The sequence below is a fragment of the Bombus bifarius genome, unplaced genomic scaffold (assembly GCF_011952205.1).
Source record: "Bombus bifarius isolate JDL3187 unplaced genomic scaffold, Bbif_JDL3187 scf7180000008193, whole genome shotgun sequence".
NCBI classification, from domain to species: Eukaryota; Metazoa; Arthropoda; class Insecta; order Hymenoptera; family Apidae; genus Bombus; species Bombus bifarius.
The window spans coordinates 712301-740107 of NW_022884501.1; the positions used below are offsets into that span (position 1 = coordinate 712301).

The following is a 27807-nucleotide window of genomic DNA, read 5'->3' on the forward strand; positions in this document are numbered from 1 at the left end:
TTTGTCTTTATAATCTGGACTTTCTAGCGTTAGCCTCTAGCTAGTGTTAGTTTCTAGTTTGTGCACTTTTTGTTTTAATACGCAGGGGTGTGAACTTTCATCATTTTCCCTAGCAAATACAACGTTCTTTCTAGAACGAGAATATTTCTTTTGATCTTCCACTTGAAAAATATAACGTTGGTTATTTTCCTCCGAACCAAGTACTTCCTGACCCTCGATCCTTCTAAGCTATTTCCAGTTTTTCTTTGCTATAGTCTCTATATAAAATAATGAAATGGTACTGAACTGAACTTCAAGTATCATTTCTTCGGATACATAAAAAGCTAATACTCGAGCGCTTCACCAAATCTCTTCTCAGTGGATTTATTCGTTTCATTGTACAGATGACTACATTGGTAGATTGGAAAGATCTTCTCTTCTACTTCATTGCATAACAGCTACATTGTACATTGATATATTGCTTTTCAGTAGATATTACGCTCATCAACCTCAGCACACGTAAATTATAATCGACATAAGTGCAAGTCTATCAATAATTATCCAACGCACAGTGTTCGACGATTAATTGCTTCAGTCGAGCGTTAACACGTTCCTTGTATACGATTCGAATTCGACTACGTAAGAAGGATGATACGTACACCAAGTAAGTAAACGAGGAATGTGGGCGATCATTTCATTTGAGGTAAAAAATGGCGAAAACAAAAGTGGAACGACGTACGAGTCTCTCGAGATCCAAACTGATCAACTCGACGTTTTATTAATTTTCCAACTTCGTTGCTACGCAATTTTAACGCTCAATCGTGAAAAGACAAATATCACACTAACACAATAATGATGAAAGGACAAATACCAAGCTAACACAACGATCGTGAAAAGAAAAATATCACGACTAACTTTAAAATAATTCATACAAAGGATATGTTTCAAAATGATTTATCAACAATGATTTATCAACGCGTAAATAACATTACGGTTACTGCTAATCCAAGGTCCAGCTGATTATATACATGCGACCATAACTTATAAAGGATGACACACGTCCTTAAAAACGGAGAAAAGAAAATGAAAGAGAAAAAGATGTGCAAACAACAAGCGTCGAGAAAATACTGAAATAACCGTAGGAAATGGCTCGTGACTGAAAAATGCGTTCAATTTTCCACGAATTCTGTCATTACTCCGGGGTGAGATTCGTCGAGAGGAGAGTTTCTGTGTAACCTGGCTACGGTAGCCATTACGAACAGGATTAGCCGTTAAAGAGGCAGCGTTTAGCAGCGCACTCATAAATCACGTGGAAGCGACAAGCAATTATAATAACTATCGTCGGCTATAGACGCATAAATAAAATAGTAGAACCCCTCGGCTAGGTAATGAGGCGTGCGAAACGGGATGCGAACCAGTTTCTCGACTCGTTAATCGCGACACGGGCAAACAGGGAAAGGTACTTTCACGGAAAAGATCGTCGCAACCGACGAATATTCATCGAGTGTCATTTTTTTTTTTTTTTTTCAAAAACAGCACGGATATTAATTCCATATTTTGAGAAATTGGAAGCAATCGGTTCAATAAATTTGTTACTCCTGTCGATAAATTACGAGCAACCCTCAAAAGACGATTATTAATTTGTTCGAAAAATGCATATAAACTCCGTAAAAAATATTTTGTACAGAGAAATGGAGAAATAGAGAAAAAGAGAGAGAGATAAATTCGTTAAGGTGGTCTAAGAATTATAATGGGAAATCAAATAATAATTATTAATTTCGAAAAATTCATAGTGTCTCTGACAGTCGATTTATGCTATCATATACTGTATGTTATGTTGTCTACTATGTATTTTTGCAAAATATTACTTCATAAGAAGGTTGCTTACAACTGTAATTAACGTCTAACTAGCCATTAATTAACATAGTTACTTAATCGAGCCAAGTGACCCAAAGTAAATAAGGACTTCAACGATTATATTGGCTGTAAACTGGTTTGTATTCTTATCTTATAACATAGTAACCGCAAGACCATTACCGCGTTTGATAGTTCAAGATATTATAACTTTTTAATAAAGTTTTAAATCACCTATGTTTATGTTGCATTTTTCGTTTAATAATATCTATAAAATACGCTAACAAAGTTCGATTATTAAACGTTAGGTCAGTTATTAACCTATCAGCCATTGAATTGGAAATACTAACAACTCGATAAAAATCACTAATGAAAGTTCAGAATTCTTTTAATTATTTAATTCAATAAAAATAGCCACAGAATACTATCCTTATATTATCTTCCACACTGATCGTAAAGTAAAATTAGAAATAAATATCTTTCCACTAAATCATTGAAATCGTTTAGAAGAACAATTCAAAGAATGCTCTTCTTACGAAGTGAAATTAGAAATAAGTAGCTATTCGTTAAATCACTTAAGACCATCGAAAAAAAAAAGGAAGAAAAACAGTTCAAAGAGTGCTACCAGTGTTTAAAGTTACTCGTCGCTCGAGTCTCATATTGGATCGCTAATCGCGTCTCAACGCCAACTAATAATTCGGTCAAGTATTTTGAAATGCCAATGGTAATTGCTGCTCGCTTGTCCATGCATAATAGTTTTTATAGTTCCATTAATTTCGCCGCAGTGTGTCGTCGCTCATGAAAGGACGCCTTTAGTTTTTAATATGAATGTTGCGATGATTGGCAGATCGATTCATACGAGCGTGAATTAGAGACAATATTTTATTGCAACGCGGCTTCTCCAGCGATACGTTATTGCTTCATAAACGATGATTCCTGATCTTTAACCGTGCTCCCGCAATCATTCCGAGTACGAGCCGGTGTTATTTACGGGCCACATAAATGCCAATTACGTATCAAGGCTCATAATGTGCATAGTCTGATAAAAATTCGATTCATCCCGCACGTTTGAAAAAGGGTTGGTATAAAAGATAAATTATGATGAAACGTTTTGTAGGTACTTGTCCGATGTATGCACCTTAATGACTTGTTTATTATTTCGTTATTACTACGCTATTTCAAAATAACATTTGATTAATATGTATATTACATGAATTATATATAGTAAACATTCTATTATACAAGTATAATATTCATACGATATTCAATACATATTTAATTCCTTACGCTATCATAGTATCGTATATCGTGTGCTCGGATGAAATTGAAATTTTTCTATTTTTAATTCCAGTGGAAGTACAATGGTGTCGAAGTGGAAACATTTGCACATTGAAATGTTAAGATAACAAGGTATTGGAATAGTGAAACCTTTACGCAATGAAAGTTCACACAGTACTGTCTTATTGTATCAATAAAGATATAAACACACCCAGCATAAGCTGCTTACAGATGAATAGTAAGTTTAAAACAATTCGCGTCAATGAATCATAAGCCATTCCCATTGTGTGTCTCAGAAAATATTGTATATTCTGAAACTCTAATTTGCTCAGATACAATGAATGAGAAAAAATGAAACTCGAATGAAAAATATATCATCTTAACCGATGATAAAGTACATTCTAAATGGCGTAGATATAGAAATGTACTTCGCTGTAATAAACATTTCAAAAGCGAATAACAGTTACGGCGGAATGGACTTAATCTATTAAGCAGTTTAAAGTATAATTAATAACCAAGAATATCCTTGGATAAATATATCATTACGCTTGAAATATTCACAAGTGACCATTAGTTACGTTAGCAAGTTGACTGCCACGGTGATCATCGGCAATCTGAGTTCGCTAAACTCGTTAGAACGATTAAAATAAGATAAACTTTATTAACTAAAAAATGTTCAACGATGATATAGATGACGTTGCCACAAGAAAAATATGCAAATACGGTATAATATTTTGGAAAAATTAAATGTTACGGTATATTTCGATCTACTGTGACCCTCGAGATAAAATGTATAAAATTCACATGACTTCAAAGCTTTACATTCTCGAGCCATCAGTCGATTCTCCCCAAAGATACGCCTAATTTCCAATCCTATTATCCAGAAACTACAGTTTTATCGATCGACTAGCACAAATTTCTCTCAATCGAGCACAAGTATAACACAATTACGATGCAACAGCACGTGTCATCGAATGTTTGCCAGGGAACCACCGCGAGGTAGGATCGTTGCCCTGTCAGCCCCTGTTATACAGCACGAGATTAGCGATAACGTGACTATGTTCTGTCACCTAAAGCACATATACCAGCCGAGTTCCCGGAACGATGCTCCACGTAGTACTTCGTTCCTGGTAAAAACGCATTAATTAGATTTCCACTTAGCTGCCCTTCCTACGTTGCTATCCAAAGCGAAGCCTGTAAAGCCTCAAGGTCGCGGATACCTCATCGACGCTGGAATTCGAGCCGAGTTTCGAATTTCGAAGCGGAATGAACGCGAGTAGCTAGTTCAAGCAAAGAGGTGAAAAAGAGAGGAAAAAAAGAATTGAATTGAAGATTCGAAGAAGAAGAGCAAGAGACGTTGAAGTAGACGTTGCAGGGAGTAGAGAAACTTGGTGAAAGATGTGGATGAATAAAGTCGATTGTGCGGAAGATACAAAACTGAAGTAATTAACAAACTGATAGATGACATAGGTAGCATAAAAGGAGATTTTAGTAATTATTTATAGAGCGGTGACCTCACCGATCTCAATGATCTAGAAATATGTCCTCGGTGTTAACATTCTGTACAATTTTTCTCTGTATGTGTTAACGTCGCTTGGTTTTGCTCTTCGAGATATTTGCAAAAATCTTCAGTTCAATCTACGTCTGTCTGAAGTAGACAGGCGCCTCACGGCGTCCGTATTTTCGCGTAGTTCGACCTAACTTATTTTCGATAATCATTTTCAACATTTTCTACATTTCGTGTAGGAAAGAAAAATCAATGGGATAAGTTCGAATGAGAAAATTATTCCTACCTACCTCGCGCTACTGTGAGATAATTTAAGGTGTTACACAATAAGACAGACACGATTCGTATTAAGCTTTATGTTATCTCGGCGTTATTCAAAATTGGAAACACTTGAACTATGACATTGAAGAAAGCGACTATTCGATTATCAAAATCATACTGTCGTCGAACCAGAAGCCTCTACATATGTCAGAAACTACAGCTGGATGATACCTATAGGGGAAGATTGATCAGAATGTTGATCTTGACGATATATTTCAAGATCATTGAAATCGGGAGTTCGTTCGCTTTGTAAATAAATTACCGAGATTTTTAATAAAATCCTTGTCATCGATCGTAATGTAGTTGGCGTTTACAATTGTAGTTTTATTTCAGAATGGCGCTACAAGCTAAAATAAATTATTCCAGCGTTTGTGACTTCTTTCTTTATATTTCGCATGAGATTTACGTCCATTTTAATTAGACACTGGCATTCAATCTTTTTACACTGAAATCCTTTAGCTATTTGAATTTCTGAATTGAAGATGATAGTGGATAATCGTAAAAAAGAGAAACTAAAGAGGAAAATAAAGGAATAATAGAACAAAGAACGAGAAGTAACATCGCTGAAGAAACGAAACTGAAAAAGTTCTATCTTTGAAGAGAAAGAAAAATTCTGTAGAAAAGGGAGAAACAGAAAGATCGAAGAGAAAATGGGGATAGGGAACATAAAAGAGAAATACTACGTAAAAAATTGCAAAATAAAATCGCAAGAAGAAGACAAACTGGTAGCAAAAGGCGAGTACAATAAAAATGTAAAGATACAAAGAGCAACCGTAAATTGGGGGAAGGAAAAGTAAATTAGCGAATCTATTTCTGTCAGCAAGAGAAGTACAAGAGAAGTACAAGAGAAGGAAATGGACGGTTCAATTGCAAAAGCAAATAACGAGAAAAAATTCATTAAGAGAACGCGAATCAGATCGTACGAAGAGCGCACAGAATTGATCACCGAAACGATAAAAATATAGAAAAACAAACAGATAGAAGGAATTACAGAAATAAAAGCAAATACAAGAAGGCAGACTTCTCTCTGAGAAGGGGAGAACAAAGAACATGCGAAGTAGCCGGGAACGACCAGGAACGATAGAAAAGGAATATGAAACAACCAAAAAAGGATTTTCACAATTTAAATATGGAATATATATTTATGCAAACACATAAAATCATTTGTAGCTTCCAATTGGAAAATTGCCGGCAGTCGTACAACAAACGTATTCGAAATTACTCGTGTGGAAATTATTCAAAAATAATGAAATACTCCTGAAACCTAATAGTTGACTTCTTGCGTCCATTACGCGATTAAGCATAAGAGAAAAAGGAGAGCTGCAGACGGGAACGAAACGCGTGGAGAGGGCAAGGAGCCACAGGGAAGGAAAGAAAAAACATGGAAAGACCGCAGAATGTGAAAAACGAACGAGCAAAACCCGGCGTAAAAATACGCGGAGGTGAAAGAAGAAAGCGAAAGCACGGCAAAAAGCGACCGATGCAACAGCTAAGAGGAGGGAACGAAACAAAAGCAACAACTTAACATGCACGGTGAAGGAATTAAAAGAAGTAAGAATACAGGAACTCGAAGTGAAGGGCCTGAGGAGAAGTGGACGAGGAAGAAGACGAAGCGGAGGAAGAAGCAGAAGTGGCAGAACAAAGGGAAGAAAGGTACAAAATAAACAACTCTGACCAAGTGGAATAAGAAGTGAAAGTACAAGATAACGTATCTAACAGGCAGAAGAATAATATAAAAAGAAGCGACTATCAAAAGCGAATAAGAGAATGAAATAAAAGAGTAAGATAGAAAGAAAGAATGAGAAGATCGAGGCTAGAGAGAGTACGTAAATAGGGCCAAAAGTACATAGTGCGGATCGCGGACCGCCATAACCTTTTATCAGTTATCTAATTAGCCGTTGCATTTAATTAGCGACCCGAGAAGAGGGCCGAGGGAGATAGAGCAGGCAGCGCGCGAGACCGACGTACGGTTCTCTGCACAGTCGTACGTAATTTTAATCGGTGTTCACGTCAGATAACGACGGGTCGACGGATGAGCCGGCATTCGCCGCGTTTGCAATTAGCCGTGTTTTTATTTATTCGAGTATCTGGCTCCTATTGCGCCGCGTACCGACCGCCAGAAAGAGAACCAGACATCAGGAAAGGTTTCTCGAGTACGTGTCTTCTTTGACTTCGAAAGATCCTCTGATTACAGCGTTGTTCGTTTTTTGTTTTCGATTCAAACTTTTTAGAGTTATTACGCAGGTTGCTTGGTAGGATGATGACGATTAATTAAAAGTAAAGATTAATAGTTGGAGAAATTGTTTGAAGTAATTGCACGGGGGTGACTTGTGAGAATGAACGAGCGTACTTATGGAAATACGTATATCTACATTGATCGATTTCCTATCTTCTATTTTCATCGATTCTCTAAATAAATCTAATTCTTCCAGTTTTCCTGCTTTCTCATATCTGGAGGAAGTAGAAATCCAACTAGTGTATAATATAGATATAACCACAAGATACGGTATTCTACGGAACTTTAGTTGGTGATACGATCCAAAAAGATAGGATAACAATCAAAATTTCCGTCACTGAGTCTCATCTTTGAGGTTTCAATCAAAGAATATTAGGATATTCTCGGGTAGACTGTTCGACTATCACCAACTTTTATTTCAATTCTTAATTTTTATATAGTTTCAATACCATACTTTATCTCCAAGATTTAGATATACAATATATTTTAACGAATTCACGAAAAAGTTCGCGCATTTCGTTGTTGGCACGAATTACAAAATCCTCTACATCTGCAACCTTGCATGAAATTTCACGAAATGCAAACCTCGCGATGAACCAACTTCGAGAACGCAACCTTTTTCATCGTTATCATTCCAAAGGCATCGTTCGATTTGGTAACGCGAACACGCGTAAAGAATAGAACGATCCATCGCGAATCCAGCACGATGGACGCGATTGTTACTCGTTCGAAGCAAAAAGAAAACGTTTACGTAACGATGGACGACTTACCTTCGCCGGATCCTCGATGAAGCTGCCGATGGTCATCACGTGTAGGGTAATCTCGCGCGTGTTTTCCAACTCCTCGAGAGCAGCGTAGAGACCCTCGCTGACGAAATAAGGCTCGGGGCACGTGAGCCTGTAAACGATCGGCAAATTAGATAATGAACAGGAATGCGTCAAGATGCATCCGTCGATGGCGAAACCGCTATGGACTAGGCTAAACTCTTCTCTACGTACAACCCCGAACGTATGTACGTACGTTGGATAACGTAATTAGCGTTATGTAAGCGGTCGAGCGAGTTTGCTTCTTGCGAGGTTCATTAATGGGACGCTATTGGAATAACGAAATACGTTCTTTATTGTTTCATGTAAAAGTTACTGTTAGAATGACTCGAAGGGATTTGCTGTTATTGTAAAAAATTTGGAAGAGTTATGGAAGTTGTAAACACGAGGAATCTGTCGATAATTTACAGTGGTTAGGTGATAACTAAGAGCGTCGATAATTTACGAGCATATAAATACGGAAAGTCCTTACGCGAAATTCTTGAAAAAATAGTCGTAATTGGGAGTAAAAATTTGGAAGCTCTTCTTTGCTTGTAATATTTCAGAATATAAAACCTATATTTTTAACTGTTATTATATAATAGAAAACAGTTGAAATGAAAGTTTTAGTTGAATTTAGTAGTACTTCGAGGTAATGTTATACATTACCTAACGTAGTTAGTGATTTATTAGGAAATATTCCAACCTTTTAACGGATTTGTGATAACGGTATATGAATTTTATCCAAATGTACGAATTAATGACGAATTAATAACTAGCAGAAGTATTGGACTGGCAACTAAGTGATTGCGGATTTTCTCATTAGGTGATACTGACAAAATCGCCTATCAGATGTTGGACACCAACGACGTACCTGAATGATGTGAAACGAATAACTTTACAAGAAGCGAGGTTGTTGATCTTTCGCTTCTTAGAGGTTCAAATGAGACATTGCGAGTAGAAATAGACGACTTGCAATAGATGCGAAGACAAAAAGAATCAAGCTGGTCGAAACCACATTCTTAACTATAGTTCTTGTAGGTGCCTTCGTTACATAAAAAACCATGCTTCTTGCCCTTTCTTTCGCAAAACCGCAACAACATTCTTGCGAAGGTATATACACGAGAGCATCGATATTATTGCCAAGGAGGAACGCGTGGTATCATTATCGCGAGAAACAAGGAAAAAAGAGAAAGGAAGGTAAAGTGTGGAGCGAAAGGGAGGCAGAGAAGGAAGGACTGCGAGTATCCTCCTCCGTTCAGCTTCGTGCACCAGGAGGTTCCTCGATTACGCGGCCATTCGAAATTTTCGAGGCTCTTCCGACAGCGGCGAGAATCACCCTCGAAATTGATGTTGCCTGGCCACGCGATCTCTCCGAGCTACTCGAGCCTCTGCTCGATATTTCTCGCCTGCTCTATCCCCTTTCCGCCACTCGAACAAGACGCTGCGTGAACATATTTATTACAGCTGCCCGTGACCCCTGCAGCATACTTTATTGGTTATGGCCTCGTAAATAGGATGTTTTGTCGAGATTCATCTCGCGTTATGCTCGTTGTTGCTCGCGATGACTTAATACCGGAAGATTGATTACGTATGGAATGTTAGTGGCGTTGATGGTCGTACAGAAATTTCAACATCATCTGCGGAAATTTTATGATATTCGATGGATATAAAAAATATTCGCGCATTGTTGTATTTATTATAGTATCTGTATATTAATTACTTACATTACATACATACATTAGGCGCTTTTATATCACTACGAATGTTTGATACGGTACAGATGAAATGTACAGAAGCAGATAGAAAGGAAACACTTCGTTGGAAAGCAATGGAACGTGCCAGTATATTTTTTCGTAATTAACCTTCTTGGGGGTAATGGAACATTACATTTAGCAGGAAGATTGAGAGCAATAATGGATTAAGCAAAATTTTTTTAACGAATTTAGCTGTATGAATCGTTCGTGAGTTTTAGTACGCTAAATGAAAAAATTATTTTGACACGATTATGTTAGAATTTTATTAATAGTTTGATCTTATCTTTTGGTCGCGTTCTCGCTGACCTTCAGAAACGATAAAACGATCATTTAACGATTTGAAATACAGCAGAAGGTAAACGATGAGTAATATAAATGTATCAAACAGAAACGAATTACAGTTAGAAATAATAACAAACGAAAACATAAAACGGAACGTATAGTATCTTTATAGCAGTATCGTTTAAATTATATTGTATACGGGCTCTTTGTTAAAATAAATTCCATCTCTCATAAAACATATTAATTCTTCGTTAAAAAACTTCCAACTATACAAATAATAATTTTCTCAGAATTAAACAAATTTACACATAAATCAGTATTCAAATTTGTACCGTATTTGTATTTGTGTACCGTAAAGATCAAATCGCATTCACTAACTCCGCTAACTAAATAACCCTTCAAGTATGTTTCTTAATGCGCTCCCATTGGAAAATTTACGGCTATTAACAAACGTTCACAAATCGAACAGCATTAACAAACGAGATAGGGTCGTTAAGTCGTTGGAAATTGACCGCTAAAACGATAAATCAACAAATGTAACGATAATAAACGAAAACGCAGCGCGCACTTTCGCTTGCAGCCTTTTTAAAACACGATCACCCGTTTTCAATTATCGACTACGGAGTTACGCTTCCAGCAAACAAACGCTCCCGTCTCCTAGGTAGGGGCTTTGGATCCTTTTCAATTAGAAACGGAGTGTGAAAATTAATTACCATCGCCCAAAACCGGTCCAGCCACAAAATGCTCCCACGCGATCTTTACAAGCCGCCGCGGTTCCGTATAATTAACAATTTATACGAAGCAATTCACCGGTGGCCTTTCGCGTGGCCACGTAACCAATAGATCTCTTCGATCCTCGAATCGATCAATCGCCCACGTGGCTCTCGGTGAAATCACATTCGTTTTAAATACCTAGACCCACGGACGGTTTACAAATTTTCTTAACGATACCGTATTCTTTTTTCTTTTTTTTTTTTTTTTCTTAAGACAAATTATTTCTTATACTAGATAAAATCAGGTTCTGTTGATTTTGATCATTTTCTTTGCAGGACTTTTATTTTATTTTACGTAAGACACGAGTGATTAATACGACATTTAGTTATTTCAATGAGAAGTTAAAATTAGCATGTTTTAATCTTATTCTCGTTTTAGCAAACGAAACGGACTTGTAACGTTTTAAGATGTTTGACAAGAAATCGAGACGAGAGTTCACGCATACCAATAGAAAGTTTCTCGCGATTCGTTTAAGCTTGAGATATTTTTTAACGTTAAAAAGATACAACTCGGTCGAGGTTATTGGAAAAATGTGACAGATTTGACATGTTTTAATAAGATTATTTCCTAAGTAGAAAATTGTTATAAGCGTGAAATTAGAAGTTAATACAGGGAAATAAATTTTAATTGGGTTGACTTGAATCCTCGCAGAAATTATTCTGAAGAGAAATGAAACAACGTAAACGAATGGAGAATTTTTAAATAAAGAAACTACTATACGTACTATATGAATGAATAAATTAACACGTCCTTCTCGTTCAACGAGTTAAGAAAGAAGAAAATGGAGGAAGTAACGATAAGCTACGATAGGCTTCTTTTAATATATCAAGGCTGCTTTTAAAATTTTCTGAAAGTAATTGAAATTACACGAAGAATTATACTAATCGATTGTGGAATTTACACGCGCAGTGTTCGAAGATTTAAGAATCAAGAAGCTTAGATATTTAATAATTTAAAATCTCGAAAATATTCGAAAACGTAAAGATTCAAGAATTTAATGGAAGTACCGTATAGAAAAAGTTGCATGAGCAAGGGAGTAATGAGGTTCGAAGAAAAATTTCAGCACATAAGGAAGAATTTGATTAAATGGTATATAATTATTCGGAGGATTCTTGGATCGTTCATTAAATTCAATCTTTCCGCGTAACGACTTCAACGCCTATAATTTTCAATGTTCGTAATTGAAATTCGTCCGGTTATCCTGTTATTCGATCGATTTTATAGCATCGATGAATCTATAATTAAATAACAAGAAAAGTAAAATTGAAATCGAGATTTTTACATGGCCATTAATTAAAAAAGTCGAGAATTAATTATAAGAGGAATATACCGATCGTAAAATGCGTCTGGAGAACGAAACCGAGTGAATAAACATTTTTCGAGGTCTTTGCGATTCTCCAGCACGCTAGTGAAATTAGTTTTATCGATTGAAAATTATCGTCGCATAAACGAATGATAGTTTTCTTTCTTTTTCTCGCCCTTCTCCCTGCCTTTTTGTCTGTTAAAGGTCGGCTTATTAGTTAAATGTAATTTCGATTTAAATAAGAATCGCCTCCCACGATGAAACATCTAATAAACATCTCTTAACTCTCAACATATTTCTCAGTCTGCCGTAAACATTTATATTCTGCGAGAGTAATTTACAAACGAGCATCGCGACCGAGGAAAACGCAACGCGAATGCCACTAACGATCGCACCTCGATGGCTCATTAATTTATTCGTTGCGTTTCCATGAATCATCACCTCGCCACCGCGTGTTTGATCATCTCTTAACGAAGACCATTGTGCGACAAGTATTTGTTAAATATTTTTATCTGATAAATTAGTTGACATTTATCCTTGATAAATACGTATAGAATGGATTGTTTCATACTGTTTCATTTTTTAATGAAACGTTTGTTCTGGTAGTTTCTCCTATCATCAACTTCGCTATTGTTAAATTAGATTTCAATTAGACCGCGACAATTTGATTTAGATTTCAGTTAATCTATCAGATCGGTTAATTTCAAGGTATTTAATTTTTATTTTTCTATTTTAATATCTTACGTGATGGATGTCGTAGACGTAAAATATACGATATAACGTAAATTAAGGTGAAGAATAGGTACTGCAAAATTCGGTAATTTATAATTCAAACTCTCGAGCGTTATCTGCGATGCAGTAATAGGGTATAATGACAGACAGAGTGTAATTTGAGGATATTCGATCAATGAACAGTATGCACTTGAATAAAAATCCAATGGAAAGCTCTCTAAATCGTAATCTAATAAAAAATAGGATTTTTACGAATGATAAAGAGCAAATTGTTTCAAATATCCATCTTCTCAAAATATAAAAGAGTGAAAAGGAATTATATATGGGATTATAAAGGAGAAAATTGCGTTATAAAAAATATAAAATATTAATTAAATATTAATTATGTAAAGTAGCAAATTTAATTTAGAATACTGGTATTGCAATTGTTAGTGAGATATATCCGATATATGGTTTTATTGTTAGCTGCTCATCTTAAAAATCCTCCGTTATGATAGTCTCTTATGAACTCGAAGACACTGATGTTATCGTACACTGGCGAGCATGCATGTCCATTATATGCCATCGTTCAGCCAGTTCGGATAGCGTACACAGTTCCTCCAGTCCTTATTTACTAAATATTTCAATCAAGTTGCCGGGTTAAAGAACTCCTACTCCTACGATAGCAATAGTAATAATGATAACTAGAACGCAGACAAGAGCGTACGATACAAATGACCACAAATCTGTAATTTATTTGCCGAGATAAAAGGTTAGACATTGCAATATTGTGAAACAAGCCGTGTGCGTAATGATACTAAAATGGGTACGGTCCATGCTTTATTTACTAATGCTACTAAAATAGATACGGTGTTTCGCAATGCAGTGTGTGTACAGTGTGTTCCATTTAGTGTAAACATTAAATTCTTTCTCTTGGAAATATCTGTATAATTTCAAAATAATTTTGGACAAGTGAAGCGTATAATTATAAACTAAAAATGACCAGAATATCGGTATTATAATAGTTTCGAGAAGTAACAAATATGTCATATTAAAATTAATAATAAAAATTGATATTGATCCTGTAACTAATTAATTTTGACATTACGTGATTTCCAAGTTACGTATCTGTCTATTTAATATTTTTGAAGTATTAATGTAAATTATTATTAAATTAAATATTACTGAAATAAATTGACATAGGACTTTGTGTCAAAGTATCTTGTTTGAAAGTTGCTGAACTTTACTGCACCATCAAATATTTCGCTACATCATTAAAATTAGTAACGAATTAACATCTTAGCATAAAAAACTACACAAAAAATTACCAACTATATAGGCTGTCCCATTTATTACTATCATCAATTCACTACAAACTCGCCTTCAAAAACTACTTCACTCATATCCTTCATATATACGAAGATAGTTGTACAGTAAATACAAAGTACAAACTAGTCGTGTAACCACAACAACCAAGTAAAAAACTCGAGGCTTCACCCGCTTGATGGTTGACGACGATATACGTATATAATATAATTGAATAATTTAATAATACCATACAGGTTGAATAAGAAAATATAAAATTCAGCTGGAGCAGGTGTCACGAATGATAGCCGCTCGTGCATTTAATTACACCGCGGTTATAGAACCTAAAGACAGGAAAACTAGACAGTGAAATATTATTACGAGAAGCAATTAAGGGATCGGTCTATGAGCTTACACGAAAGAAAAACGAGTCATCGCTCAGGAATTAACTACTTATGCATCGTTCGTTCTTTTAATTACTTATAATCGTACTTGCAACACTTGCTAGAAAGTTCGATATATGTAGATTGAATTTCAGCAGTGGAATCCCATTGCCAGGGAAAATGTGTCAAATGTTTTTAAAATTGGAGGAGATTGAAAGTGAAAATGAAAAAATACATAGCAATGGGCATCGAATTGAAAATTGTACGATACAATGAAAGTTCGAGTAATTTTTAATGTGATTTGATACTTAAAACCTTCAGAGTATCGAAGAAGCTCTAATCTTCAGTCTCAAGATATTTTGATTCTGAATACCTTTCGAAGTCTCGAGAAGTCAACGGTTATTCAATATCTTATATAAGATAATAAAGATAGATATAAAATATTAAAGGTAGAATCTAACAATATAAGAAATCATATTACGGTATGTAAGGTTTTCAAGATTTAGATAGGTCAAAATGGCGCTGGTTATGGAATAGAATAAGAATGAGACATCCAGTGGTACGTTCGGAAGAGAAATCAGGAATAAAAATGTTTGAAAAGTAAACTCACGCGGACGTTGATACATTACAATTATATTACAATGAATTTACTGAAATAAAATTCCTAGAAACGTGGATCGTGTTTCCGATTACGTAACCGAGGCTTGGTGGCACATAATGAAACGATGGATGGCTCTAACGACGCTCGTAAACACGAAAGTATTAAAGATAAATTCATAAATCATTTTATGCTAATGTTCAACGAAACATGTGTCCCGTTTGTTAGATGGGCGTAGAATCGTAGAAAAAATATTTCCTATATGTCACGTGTGTAACGTTGAACACTGTTTCGAGCACGCATAATTGGCGTCCCCACTATCTGATTATTATTCCAAGCTATTTTTATAAGCGCTGATGGGACTTTCTTAAAATTTCTTTCGACGTTTAAAAATGTCCTCTGTTATTAACAGGACGCGTTAATTGCTAGGACGGTTGATGTTCGGAATTAATTAGATTCAAACGTGAACGCATCGTGTTAAAATGTTCTACAAGTGCCTATAGGTATTAATGGTATACGATGACGTGGCTGTAGCACTGTGCCTACTTCGTCGACACGAATCGCAGGCAAAATCAGCAAAATTACTAATAACATGAGAATTATACGCAGAAATGAATATCTTGTGTAAAAAAAACCAACAGTCACAGTGTTATATCTCTTCTTTTCTGTTTTACCTATATCATTTCTACCTACGTGTGTTTTTCTTTCTTGTACATTGACACATTCGTACCAAATTCACCATTATTAGTTTGTAATTATTATTTTTATATATTGGAATAAGAAATTTTTATTCAACAATAAACGAAGGAACGACGCTTACGTCGGTCTGTATACAGATCGTCTCCATGAGTCAACTCTACGAACGTCAACCCGTCTACCGACAGTGAGATAAAGTGCGATGGTTTTACCAACATAATTACTCGAAGTCAAAATTTGAAAGTTGTTTTATATTCATAGGATGTGGGCGTTCGATAAGTAACAGATCGAAGTATCTTCGTTATTTAATTAGAAATGGTATGAAATAGAGAAGATGATATCACATAAAGAAATGTAAAGAGTTTTGTCCATTTATGGTTATCTCTTCTTTTCGAGAAGTACTTCAGAGTACCAGGAATATATCATTAAATCATACATAATAGAAGAAAAATAGAAATAAATTTTTTCATAATGCAATTAATTGAATTTACAAGTATTTTGTTAATTATATGCTCGCCACTATCTGTATATCAAAGCACTTCTTAATAAAATTTCTCATAACTAAAAAATAGACAGACAAAGAAATATACAGAGATCACATTTCCCCTTAGTTAGAGATAATTCGAAATCCATTTCATTTCACGAAACCAGATTCGCTTTAAAAAATGTAATTCAGGTTTCAGTTGTCGAGCTTCGAAGCATATCTCGCACGCAAAAATTCTAATCGATCCTAACGGCAAGCACGATGATTTGCAATAAATTTCACGCGTGAAGCAGTGAAACTGATTCGCACGCACGATCACCCACACGAAATCGCAGGAAAGCATGTGGGCGCCTCTATCAGCCACGCATGTATGGTAAGTACGAACGAACTGGTTTCTCTGGCGACACAACGTAGAATTTCGTTAGTCTTGTGAATGACGGCCTATTTATCCGGCATCCTTTCCAGGTCTTCCTCGAAAAATATATTTTTCAGCCATCTCATCTGTCGTTCGCCAAGAGATTGTATGAATTTCATGGCAACAGGGTCATCGACTCTAATGCAGTTTCAAATTTACGATAAGGAATCTGAGACGTTGAAGAGAATGAACATAGTGTTTAATCCCGTAATTTGCAACATACAGATATAATTGCGTAATAGCCACGAGGACTAGTTTTTTAAACAGCCCGAAATAAATATACCAAATGTCATTTTAAATTCCACATTAACGACATTTAACGACAGGACACACCAATTGCTGTTGTACGCGAAATAATCACGTTACATCGTGTAAACGTGAGATACAAGTATTTCGAATAACATGTAATATTTTAAAATAATTTTAAATAATATAGAAATGGTGGTCGAATCATTTTCAGGTATCCTTAAATTTCTGTATCAATGTGTAGGTTAATTTAAGAGATACAGTTTTAACAAAACGACTGTATAACTGCATCCTGTCGGGGAAAAGTATTAAGGAAATATAGAATTTTAGATGAAAATCTCGGTAATCGTAAATTAATATTAAGAATATTTTCCTGTCGCGAAAGATTCAATGGCTTGTAATGAAAACTAATTTTCTACAATACATGTCATATCGTCGATTACGATCAAATTTGTATGGTTAATTGTTTATTATATAATTAATTACAAAATTAAGAAAGAAAATGTCTTATTACGAAAGTATCGTTGGTGGAAAGAGACATACAATGTTGTTCATTGTTTGAATATAATATTTAAATATTGTTCAGATATAATAATATTTCAGATAGTTGGTATAATTACGTATATGGATTTTAAAACATTCTGATTTAATATTAGGCGAGGAACGCTTATTCAGAGAATTAGAAAGTTCAGATTATTCAAATTGGGTCTAAATCTAGTAAAGGACGATTAACATAATAATTTGTTTCGAAGAACGTTAACATTTGGGGAAAGTGTACAGTTCGTTTCGGAAATAATATGTATGTCGCTAATTTGAAAATAAATGGGTTTGCGTGGTGAGTTAATGTAGGATCAGTGCCGTAAATCTTTTTGATGTCGGTGCTTCATCATTTTAATCACTGCTATCTTTCAAATTACTTGCGTACCGACCAACTTAGTCTAACTTTTTCAATCTTATACAAATTTTCATAAATGTCCAAAGATCGGGCCACATTCTTTGAATTCTCTACAGAGCTCGAAACAACTTGTACATTTAAGGAAATCTAAGAAATCTTAACAATTTTCTAAACATTGCAATGCGTTATCTCTTCCACAATAGTTTACAATTAATCTGAAAACTGTGAGTTAACAGAACAGAAACAAGCAAATAAACATTAGCAACATTCATTGAGAGGCTTTTTATAAAAATAGGGATCTGCAGTAGATATACAAATGCCGACTGTATTTTTTAATCAAACAGTTGAATAATTCTAAAATTTGTTTCTTTTCTAAATCTAAAATGATCAAAGTTCTTTAATAATCACTATGATTAGCAATTCAAACATGATTGGCTCTTTACCAGATAGCTTTCAATTCCAGCGAATTATTCCCATTAAAAAAAAAAAAAAAAAAAAAAAAATAGAGAGAATAAAAAATGCCATCGCTTAATTTGGACGAAATTAAATCTAAAAATCATAGTGCAGTCCAGGGAATCATAGAACGCTAAAACGTACACCAAAACGCTGAATAAAAAATAAATAAAAATGCTTCACCTTTAAAAGTAACAAGTAAACATCACGCCCATATTACATCGTCGATCGATTTTTATGATCCTGACGCAAACACCAGATATTCTTTTTAATCTCACATCCAGGATCGTTACCAAACACAGATATTAAATCGATACCGCACGTGATTCAACGAAGCGCAGTTCGTCGTGGGTTTCGTGCTCGCGCGTACAACTTTGTACGCACCGTGTCTGCACGTTTCGAACTAAACGAACATTTACCCAGTGCGTACACGTTACCATTAATCTTCGGGCTCTGCCACGAAAGAACGGGGCCTGCTTCCCGATAATTCGTTAATCGTCGCTTAATTACGCCATCGATCGACTTAACGATTCACGCGTGCGCCGGGAAACGCGGTGAGGCTGGGCCCTTTCGAACGAAATCACCACGGCCCGTCGCTTCGGCTAATTACGAAATCGCTTCGCGTTCGTCTCTTTATCAACCTTTGCTTTTCTCCTTCGACTCACGCGACACGTCTCTCTTATTCACTGATTTTCATATCATTTTTCCATTCGCGCGGAATATTCCTGTCGCAAGAGACGATTAAAAAGGTTTAGAAGTACAGCGCGGAATTTTTTGCGTTTATGAGGAATATGAAAGTGCAAAAAGTGCACAAAGGTGCACGAATTTATGTAAAATAAATTTCTGCTTAAGTTGCATTCTCTTCTTTATAGAAATATGAATTTGCATAAATATACGTAGTCTATCGATAACTGGCGGTGTCTAAAAAGTAGAACATTTGAACGTGGATATTTTGGAATTCTTATTGGAACTTTTCTAACCATGTTTTGAACGAAAATTATTCGTGGAAATTTTTTTAGAATTGCTTATTGTGTGCATGTTCAATTCTCCAATGATATGCAATGTATTTTATTTATTGGTTAATCTTCAAGTGGTACTGTTGGGTTCCAAATTACTAAATTCTAAGGTATTTAATTTTAATTTGCATTATTCATTTCATACGATAAAAATAAGCAACTGCTTTTTATTATGTAAACTATAGAGTAAAAAATAAAATTAAATTAACCGTTGTAACCAAAATTGCTATAGTTACAATTTTAACTTATGTTTTATTCATCATTAATTGAATTAATTAGATATCATGTTTCCTATCATTTTTTAATAGTTTACCATTTATGTTCCTTTTATCGAATATCAGTACATTCCAGATATATTTTGTAATTTCGATATAATTACCTATTAACTAATTTTTCTTCGATATAAAAATACTGTAACTCACTTCATAAATCAAACTACTTCAACTTCGTGTTTTTCGAAATTTCGTATCCTGTTTTACCAGTTTCACATTGCAACCTAATATGCTTCTTCCGCGAAAGGATTATATCAGGACTCTATCGTGATCAATATTAAATAAAATACTGAAACGTTGATAAGAATCTTCCAATCATGTTTCTCCAGTTTTACATTGCAACCTAATCCGTTTTTTCCTCAAAATGACTATATCAGAATTCTGTTGTGATCGATATTAAATAAAATATTGAAACGTTGATAAAAATCTGCCGATCATGTTTGCCAAGTTGTCAACAGGGAAACGCGCGTTTAGATACTTGTTACTTGGATTGTCAATATTTTTTACGTAATAATTTATTTACTCAGGGATTTGTCATTTCAAATCTATCTTTCCAGAATTTACTAAATGACGCAACTATCATAAATCCAATTCCCAATAATTAATTTTTAATTCTTTGATTAAAGAAATTCTGACCAAAAGTAACGTAATATGTTAACATTAATAATTAATATTTCCTATACAGATAGGATATATATTTCGAGAATTAAAACGTGTTACTTAAATATAAAGATTAAACAATTAATGATTCATTAAACAAGTGCATATGTTTATAATTATAGTTCATACAGAAATAAGAATTCACTGATCTCTATGTTATTTCTAAGTTTTAATTCATAGGACGAACATATTGCGACTTTACGTTCAGATAAGTAGATTCAGTCGACAGAAGTTCATTTAATAATAATTTACTACTAACGCACGTGTTGCGTCGACACGACTATTCAATTAATACTGCCAATGCAATCGTTGTCTTTTAGATTCTGTATTCTTCCACAAGTTAACAATTAGACAGAAAGAAGAGAAACAAAATAGAGGATAATGTATAGAAACGAACTATTTAAGATATATTATTTTAAAATAAAAAAAGTTTTTACAAAGGGAAAATACGTCTCTAAGAATGAGTAGCAACGAATGTGTTAATCTAATTAACTAAAATCGAACTAACTAAAATTTCGTCCCAATAAATGCAGTTCTACTGTAATTAATATACTGCAGATTTTTATAGAAATTTGTACTTTTAAACAATCAAATGGAATCTAAGTAGATGTTTATTTCACCCACTGAATATCATAAGTACTATAGTTTCAATATTTTGTATATCTTTGTATATTATGTTAGTGCATTACGTGCATATTTGCAATTTCAAATTTCCTATAAACCTATAAAAAATTCGCAGTAATAATTAATAATAAATAATATCTCAGAACCAAACTATTTCAAACTGGTAAAAAGAAATTTAAAAAATAAAAAAAGCCGACATCTATCTAACCGTCTTATCAAAATCGCTATAAAAAAATTTCTTTGACTCATTCCTGACGATATTCCCCTTTTATCGCAGACTACGTGAAATTTATTTGATGCTCATCGTATAACACGCGTGTGCCGGTAACACAGCATTTAAAGCATCACGTTAGCCAGAAGCCGCGATGCGGGTAGTATTATGGAATCAATTTGCTAAATGGACAGACTAGAGGGTGAGGATAGACGATGAGGGTGGCAGAAACCGGCAGAAAAACGACAGAAGACCGATGACGAGGAGTAAGCCGAGGGAAAGACGCGAAGAAACGCAAAATAGGCAGAACACACAGGGGCAGAGAGTCAACACGTGGCCGCACCCTGATTTCACGCATGCGACGACTCGTGCAGAGGAGGAAACCGAACGTGGAGTCGCTCTGCCTCCTCTGACCACGCGCGCACGTGAAACGCTGCGGCTATGCGGTCAGGACTGATTCATAGGTTCTCCTGCGTCACCCTAAGCTGCTCGAACTGCGTTTTATTAACGCGACGATGAACCTTCAAATTGCATTACACTGGCTCACGAAAGTATTTGTACGCTTATCCTAAAATATTTCTGTATATATATGGCGTATGTTATATAAAACATATTGAAATTTCATTTAAACTGTAATGAAACACGATCGTTACGAGTTACGATTATATTGGTAAAATTAAAAACCAATTTGAAAATGTACGTAGAAATTACAAGATATTTACAAGCCGAAATATATGTTTGGCAAAGATTGCAAAAGTAATTAAACAAGTTAATAATTCGTTTGGTTAATAAGTCACGATATTTAATGGGACCATTTTTAACGCTTAATGTACGTTTCAGATTACTATTCACGTTGTATACTAATTTTATATTAAAAATACATCTAATTATTATTTGGTATATCAAGAATTTTTAAGTTTCAATAGTTTGCACAAAATGTTTCGATTCAATGATCCGTCTATACTGAATCGTTAGTAGGCCCTGACATACGAGAATGTCTAAACATTTAACATATGTATTTCCTACAAAACATTAATTAAGATAATTGAATTTAGATAGAAGAAAGAGCATACATGTGATTAAATTCTCCAATTGATTCTTAATTCTTGATTCTTGATTCCAAATTCTTAATTCATTAGCTTATCGACGTAATACATTACGTTTGAATACTATTCGTTGCTATACATAGTTCCACAAATCACAAACCTGATTTATTCTATCCTAGCAAAACAAGCAATCGTATAAATTCCTAAATCCAGATATTATCTGATATTTCATTTACGAGATTCTCTTCTGCGACTGTGCCGTAATTCTTACACAATCGAGAATAATTATTATGCTATAACTTCGGTTAATGGAACGATCGATTACTGGAACATCGATCAATGGAAAATTTGCGGATGATCCTTTGTAAGGAAGATTGAAAAACAAGTGAAAACATCGAACGAAACTATCACATTTTTATCCCAGATTTTATGTTTCTACTTAATGTCGATATTTATAAAATAGTTAAAATAAATTTGTTTAATACGAAAGAAATATTATATTCGATCATGCGAATAATACCAAAGATCCAAACATATGTAACGATTAATTTACATTTATTAGTTGGTATAATCGAGGTATGTACTTGAAAATTTCCTCCACCAGCAATTTATCTTCAATTCACATTTCAATCCTACCATTCGACCAGAAACTTTTCTCTATGATTTAATTACACACTATATTAATTTCAATATTAAGGCCAGCGAAGAAGACGAGTCAAAGTAACCCAATTAGTTATCTCGATCGTCTACCAAGCAAAGCTTAAGACTCCATTATTCCCACCCAGACAACCGTATAACCAATTCGTTTTCTCCCGGCGTGGCTCTCTTCGTGTTCGTACGCCCGCTAATTGTCCACATATATTGTTCTACGCGTAAAATCAACCACGCACACGCGTGTATACCGCTATACCTCTCGGTCAACAAGCCGGCATCTTAGGTGCAAACGCCTCGAGTGTCTACCGGGTGGTCCATGAGGCGGATCTTGTAAAGCAAAATGTCAAGTCCTCGATCTTCCTGAACAATCGATCATTTTAGGTTGCATCACGAACGCCGCGATAGAGTGTGATGCAATCCATCGCATCGTCTGCAGGACGACAGTCACGTGTAACCAACACGGGCAATTTCGTTCGCTGAAATTGATTCCTTTCTTGCGACCGATCAATTTAATTGATATTAATTCGATTGTTTTAACCGTTGATTACAAGATATCCGCGAATCGTATGTGTCTATAGAAAGAAAAAAGGAATTGGGTGTGATGGATATAGGTAATTTATTCGTTCATAGGGACTCTGGAAATTTCTGATTTTCTTGACGTTTTAATTTATTGAAAGATTATTTCTTATGAATAAAACTCTCCGTGAGAAATGATATTTTAAATAGGAAGTAAGTCGATAATCTATTTCAGATGAAAATTAAGATAAGAATTTTGTACACCGTAATGTTGTTCTTCAAGTATTGTTTAGAAACACTATATCAACAAATCGTTATATATCTCTGTTTCGTTCTTAAAAACAGAAATAAAGCAATTTCTGTTGATAAAGGTAGAAACACTTGTAAAGAGAGAAATGTACATTTTTAATGAGTTCAAAGTAGGCACGCGTCTTATTATTTTTGTATCAATTGTCTAATTAGCGTATAGATTTTGTGTTACGAAGTTTAGTAAAATTAGATTTTTTTATTCATCTTATTTTCTTAATGAATTGTTTTAATGAATAATTTAATTATTACTTTAATAAATTGGAAGCATTAAAATTTCTTGTCTTTTCCCTTTTGTATTATATTTTACTTTACAAAAATTCCCACGTTAAGATATAATTCTTTCAATTTCTTTCTATCAAATCTATCAATTTTACTGAACCACTTATAAAAATAATATGTTAACAGAAAAACACGAATATTCCTTCCAATTAACACAAATATACACAAATTAGTCTACAAATTGTTCAATGGTTTCAATGTATCTATATCCATGACACACTATAGAAGGTAGTATGCGTATCACGAGTTCATACAACTCACGGCAATACAAATCGCCTGATTAGACGGGCATACCGTTCTTTATTGCACATCAGCTCCGATGTTAATCGATCGACAAAAATATTCGTCTGTGGCGCCGCTCCAATTTCTACCATCCTTTCTCTGACACATTTTCTCAACCATTTTGATCGTTGCCGCAACCTGGCCGATTTGCCGGCTGCGAAACTTTCAGCGTTCTCGTTAAACAAACATGACGCGCGTTAAGCTGTGAATTAGCATTTTTATTATGCCTCGCGGCCTCTCATTGGCCTTTATTGCTCCTCCGCCAAGTACATCCTGTTATCCTTGAGTAAAGTTTAGTTTTCGAGTAAAGTAGAAGAAGCATACGACGCAAAGGAAGAGCAAAAGTGTGCGATAACACGGGGTAGAATCGTTGAATGTGTATACGAACGAAATCGATGTGTTCATTTATGATTAAACGTTAAAAAAGCAGTTGAAATGATAATTGTTTCGCAGGAGTATATGACAATTTAAAATACTCGTTTAATATTAGCGTACTATTAATTAAACGTTATTAATTGGAAGTGTTCAGTTGAGAATAAATTTCAAGATAGCAAGAATAGGAATGAAAATTAATTTGTAGGAATTTATACCGCTTTCTTATATTTTAGTTGAGTAAGAATTTAATTTAGTTGGAAGTAATGAAATTTTAAGGAAATATTATATTGACTTATACGACTATGATATAATTTCATTTAATGTTTTTTAATATTGATAAAATTATTTCTTCTGATCGTATCACTTTAGAATTGACATCGAATTAAGAGTGAAATACAATTTTCACATTATTGGAAATATTCAACTGAATAAATTTTAAGGAAACAGTTGAAATGAAAAATAATTCGCGAAAGCATACGTCGATATTATTGATTGAACAAATTTTTTGAAACTCAAGTGGAAACTACTTTTCTATAAGTAGAATATACCTACTGTATATAAATAAAATATTTATATTTTATCTTTCATCCTTGTAAGCAAGAAACAAAAATACTTTGGATATAGTCATCCTTTATTTATTTTATCTTTTCATTCGAAGATTTCATTTGAAAGATACAGAAAATATGTTGTCTAAAACTTCCCAGTTATGGGAACCTACGTCGTACAAGGAGCAGAGAAATTATACATTGTAATAATCTTATGATCTGAATAACAAGGAATCATTTAGTTTCATTAACCAGTCGTACAACCCGAAAAATGATAATTTCGAAGAATCCTACTATCATTGTGTTTATCATCTCCGGTACAAGATTCGAAAAGCGATAAGACAATACAAACAAGAAGATAGGACCAAGAATAAAAGAGTAAAGAAAGAAAACTGAGAATACGTGTAAGAAGGGAAACTTATGAAAAGCGCCTACGGGAATAATAAAATCGATGCAAAGTTATCGTGAAAGAATCGTTTAATTGCATTATTAAACTTTATCGCGTCCCTGAATCATAATTATAATGTTATTTCAAACAGGCCTACTATTTAATTAAGATCCTTTATCGACCATCTTAGCAAGACCCTTTGTCGATCGTCAGTTCCAGCATATTAAAGTATATTTGTTACATATAATAAATCTAATCCTAACCAGATATTCAAGAAAACCTGACCTATTTATAAACCAACAGACCGATGCTTTCATTAACGAAATAAAGATATAGTTAATTTTGAAAAAATAGATCTAAACTTTTCTATTCGCAATCTTAAAACTTCAGTCCCTAATAATATTATATTCTTAGTAATCTCAAACTTCAATTGTTCAAATATCCACTATTATCAAGACTTTAGTCTTTGAATTCGCAGTATAATTCCTTAGCAATCACAGAATCTTAGTAATTTTGAATTCCTAAGATAGATTAGATCGAAAGTCGTCATAATATCGAAACTTTAACGTTTTCAAATTCAAGCTCCTAATCGTCTTCGAAGTTTTAACATTTCCACGCTGAAATATATTTTCTAAATCTCGCTATTTTCGATTCCCTTTAATCAAACTTCCAAGAGTATTTCAGTTCAACGATATTTCAATGATCTAAAAATCAGTATTTTCGTAGGAAGAAAAATGTCACCGGCTCCGACGCAACCGCACCGTGAACGTTTACAAATTAACTTGCAAATGGTTGGTCGCTCGATCAAGTGGAATGGGAAAGCTCGGTCGTAAGTTTCGCCAGTGGTGGCGGCGACTTGGCAGATAATTGCGTTCTGGTCGGTAGAAAACTTGTTATTCAAAGGAAAAACAAACCTGCTATCCCTGGCCGCTGGATGGCTCGCAATTAACACAAAAGCGAGCAGCCAGGAAATTACGTTCCTTCACAGCGCCTTTATAATCGGACAGCACGCGTTGCAACGAATTGTCAAGCGATTAACCGTCGTATGGAACAGGCCATGATGTTTTCGACTGACAAGTCCTGCGGTTAATTCAATTAACGGTCCCTAATCATCGACGCGGCTCGTACACCCTTGAAATTTTATGGAATTTCATCGACTTGAATGGTACAGGTACATTGGCTTACGAAAGTGTACGTATTCGAACTCTTCTCCTAAAAAACTTGTATGTGTGTATCGCGCGTGTGTTATATAAAATATTTTGAAATTTTGTTAGTAATTGTAATACGACACGACTGCGGTGATTATATCGGCGAAATTTGAAACCAATAAGAAAATGAATACAAAGGTTACAAACTTTATATTCATAAAAAGATTCTGCAAGTATTTGAACGCTTATCGTAGAAAATTTGTATATAAATATATCGTTGATATGTGTTAATGAAATTTTATTAGCATCATAGTAATAAGATACATCCGCCATGATTACATTCGCAAGCTTTGAAACCAATCTGTAAATGCATGTAAATATTACAATAGAATAAATAACCATTCAGAACATGGTAAAAAATGTCTAACACACAAACTACTAAGAGACTCGCGTATACAAGTATTAATTTCGAACTTTCAGAATAATCAACACGTTCGTTGTGAAGACTTGGAGTATCTCAGATTCCTTTTTACAGACGTTGTTATAATCTTCGATATGGTTAATCTGCAATATGGACATGAAGGTTCTTTTTAGTAAGCGTTGAAATATTTTCGTGAACCAGCGTATATACACGTTACTTTACTCGAATAACCTTCATAGCCCAAAAAACAGACTAATACAATTATATTTGTATTTTATTTATTCTATTACGCTTATTACGCTCATTATTATATTATTATATTATACTTCTTATATTTACCAATGGAAACTTATTTTGACATTCTTGTTGCCAAAGGTTTTGGTACTGAATATTCTTCATTATTGTACTTATTGTTATTATTAAAATTGTTATTATATAGTTTTATGATCTCAGAACATGGAGTTCCTTTTCTACGATAATAATAGATCAATAAATATAAAAATATCCTACTATTAGGTAGTTTTTAAAGACCGGTCATTTCGACTGACTTTGGTAGAGATAGCTACGTCTCAAATGCCGGGTAGTTCTAGCGTTAAGGATCCTTTATAATACAAGAATCTAAAGAAGCCAAGAATTAAGTACCATAAAATAATGAAAATTACAACTTTTTCACGATCTGATATCCTTTTCAGAATACTGTGCGATGCCGCTAATGTAAAATGCATCGTCTTGGTCGGCAGCTTGTACGTCGTATTACACGTGAGATCGCGATTGCGTTGGT

The 27807-nt window shown here is 34.4% G+C and overlaps 1 protein-coding gene across 2 annotated transcripts in view; it reads right to left on the minus strand.

Moving 5' to 3' along the window:
* The window catches only part of LOC117209731 (UPF0489 protein C5orf22 homolog), a 1030747-nt gene that overhangs the window by 411797 nt on the left and 591143 nt on the right, over positions 1 to 27807 (minus strand). For both annotated transcript variants that reach the window (XM_033452076.1, XM_033452074.1), the window contains one exon: positions 7946 to 8072. In XM_033452076.1, coding sequence (XP_033307967.1) covers positions 7946 to 8072 — 127 coding nt within the window. The remainder of the gene's footprint in view (positions 1 to 7945; positions 8073 to 27807) is intronic.